Source organism: Saprolegnia parasitica (assembly GCF_000151545.1).
Source record: "Saprolegnia parasitica CBS 223.65 unplaced genomic scaffold supercont2.1058, whole genome shotgun sequence".
Taxonomy (NCBI): Eukaryota; Oomycota; class Saprolegniomycetes; order Saprolegniales; family Saprolegniaceae; genus Saprolegnia; species Saprolegnia parasitica.
This window is the reverse complement of record NW_012157452.1, coordinates 1-2520: the sequence shown is the minus strand read 5'-3', so window position 1 is coordinate 2520 and position 2520 is coordinate 1. Positions and strand designations below refer to the sequence as shown.

At 57.9% G+C, this 2520-nt stretch overlaps 1 protein-coding gene across 1 annotated transcript; it reads left to right on the top strand.

Annotated features, from left to right (window-relative positions):
• Positions 1–582: 582 nt before the first annotated feature.
• Positions 583–1972, top strand: SPRG_18224 (hypothetical protein). The gene is made up of 7 exons (XM_012357661.1): positions 583–724; positions 767–816; positions 865–1051; positions 1103–1149; positions 1197–1356; positions 1408–1601; positions 1650–1972. Exons 1-7 carry the CDS (start codon positions 623–625, stop codon positions 1894–1896), a joined length of 987 nt encoding a protein of 328 aa, XP_012213051.1. The 5' UTR covers positions 583–622; the 3' UTR covers positions 1897–1972.
• Positions 1973–2520: the final 548 nt, after the last annotated feature.

Here is a 2520-nt window from a genome sequence, read left to right as displayed (position 1 = left end):
CTACGGAACTTGTCATCATGGGCCTCACCCGCGGCCACAAGCGTCCCCGCGCGACTACAGAAGAACAAGATCGCACCCCGCGCCGCCGCCTGCGCAGCCACGGCCCGGCGAGCGAATGAAGAAGAAGGAGATTGCTAGTCTCTACGTATGCGAACTCTTTGTAACAACGAAGATAACGCGAAACACGTTCATATATATATACTTGAGGCTAAGGAGCTCGTGGGACTACGAGCGAAGAACGAATCTCCACGACCCTTTCCAAGGGGCGAGTAGGTATCGAACTTTAAGAAGCAGCCAATCGCCGCGCGTCCAAGCACCGTCCAAGTAGCGTGAAGAAGTGTTCTCATGCATCGCAGCCCAATCCTATCGACATTAGGCCCATGCATGAGCTGGCAGTCTCTGAAGGCGTGGGATCGCACGTTGCACCTTGCATTTCACCCAATCGCACGCGGCGCGCGCGTACCAGCTGCTTCTGATTGGTCCCATTCCTTCCGCATCGCTGATTGGGTGAATTATTTTCAGCGAATCACACGCGAGCTAGCGACGTGGGCGGCCGGAGCCCAGCTCGGCCATCGCCATTACCTGGCGCACCTCGAAGCAGCGATCTTTGCACTGTTGAAGCATGGCGAGCCAAGTCGCCGAGAGCTCGCGCAGCATGCAGCTGCCACGCGCCGCGCCGTCTGCCACGTACACGCCTATCCTCGTCAACATGAGCGAGGAGCTGGTACGACGCCAAGCCGCTGGCGCCGCCTCTCATGCACGGTAGATCCTCCTGGTCTTTGGCTATCTCACGCCGGCGTCGATCCTCACAACCATGTGCGTTGCCATGTCCTTGTGCTCACGTACAAAGCTCATGCCATGTAGGCAACTCTCCAAGGAGTGGCGCGACATCTGCCGCTCGGACCGCCTTTGGTTGCCGCTGGTCCGTCGTCGCTGGCAGCTGCCACCGCGCATGATCAAGCTGCACCGCTACGGCGTGCACTCGTACCTCGGGCTGTACCGGCATCTGCAGATCTCGGAGCAAAAACCGCATGGTCTCTACTCGACGGCCGTACGCCTCGCCTCTTCGACGCCAGCGCTCATGCGATCGTTTGTCTCGTAGGACAAACCGACGTGGGGCCACAGCTACAACGGTGGCGTTGAGACCTGGTAGACGCAGGCGCTACATGTTGCAGCGTCAATCACCTCTGTCGTAGGCTCACGCTCGGGCACCGCGCCGACTGCAAGACGCTCCCGATCGGTGCCAAGACGTACGTCCAGCTCCGCGTCATCATCCAGAACCTCTCTTCGTCGCATGTGCACATTGACGCTGCAGCCATCCAAGTGCACTACAAGGACGGGTCCAAGCGGTCGGCGGTGCGTTCTGACGTTCGTTGTCCCTGGTTGGTTGACGTGCAAGGCGTGTAGGTGGCTCGCCACCCGATGGCGCACGCGATGCTTCGCATGGAGCCGCGTGTGCTCGCGTCCAATGGCGTTGCCTCGGCGCTTGAGGCGTCGATGGTCGAAGGACGAGCCGTGCTGCGGTTCATGGACTATTGCGTGGTCGGTCTCTATGTCGAGTGCGACGACGGCTGCGTCTTCGAATCCGACTTTCTGGAGCAGTAGGTTTTGGTGCTATTATACCTATTTGTCTCTCACGTGGAAGCTAGTGCGTTTGCCGTGTGGGTGCCCATGAAGCGGCGCGGCCATTGCAACGACCTCTCTCGCTGCCGGTGTGCGCTCATTCCGGACCATTACCACCACTTTGGCTCGATCTTGAGCATCGTTGACGAGTCCATCATCTGGTCCCGCTACTCAGAATTCGCCGGCGGCTTTATGGTGCTCAACTGCAAGGACCGCCGACACGTGGGCGCTGCAGGCCACGGGTCCCCACTGCCGACGCGCTACCTCCTCTAGTCTTGTCTTCCTTTCTTGATGTAAGTCCGTATACGTGTATATGCGAAAATATACTACCAACAATTGCAGTTCCCAATTCTTGCGTCCACCTTGGATCAGAATAATTGCTACATCGGGACTTGAAGTCACGACGACGACGATATTAGAGTGATTTTGCAAGGGTGGAATTCAGGATTGTTCGGCGCGCGACATTCCTGAAAACTCAATGATGAAAAGTGGCCGCGTCCGATGTTTTTGCAAACGTGCAGAAGTTTTTCGCTTTGGACCGGTCATGGACGACGCCCTGCTCGCACTCCCTCTCGTCGCGATTATCGCCCAACACCACGCCGTGGCCTCTCGATCGTTCTCTAAGGCCGTCCTAAGGTCGTCAGAGCGCCAGCGGCGCCTGATGACTGTGACGAGGTCACCGTAGATCACACACATGTGCTCGGCGAACTCTTCCCAGCGCTTTGCGGTCTGGCCGTAAGGACAGTCGTGTGGCACGGACAGTTGTGTGGCATGTGGGCTCACAAGCATGACGTCCGAGGCCACGGTGAAGCGAAACGCCTTCTTCGTCGTCTGTGGACTCCTTGCTCATACTCAGTGCAAGTCAAAAATAAGTGGCTTTCCTGAAAACCAGTTCAG

What these genes read in the sequence shown, in the direction of transcription:
- SPRG_18224 (XM_012357661.1), top strand. Translation starts at nt 623, where the DNA reads ATGGCGAGCCAAGTCGCCGAGAGCTCGCGCAGCATGCAGCTGCCACGC. An exon ending in TCAACATGAGCGAGGAGCTG is followed by an intron (nt 725 to 766) that starts GTACGACGCCAA and finishes CATGCACGGTAG; the next exon opens with ATCCTCCTGGTCTTTGGCTA. An exon ending in ATGGTCTCTACTCGACGGCC is followed by an intron (nt 1,052 to 1,102) that starts GTACGCCTCGCC and finishes TTTGTCTCGTAG; the next exon opens with GACAAACCGACGTGGGGCCA.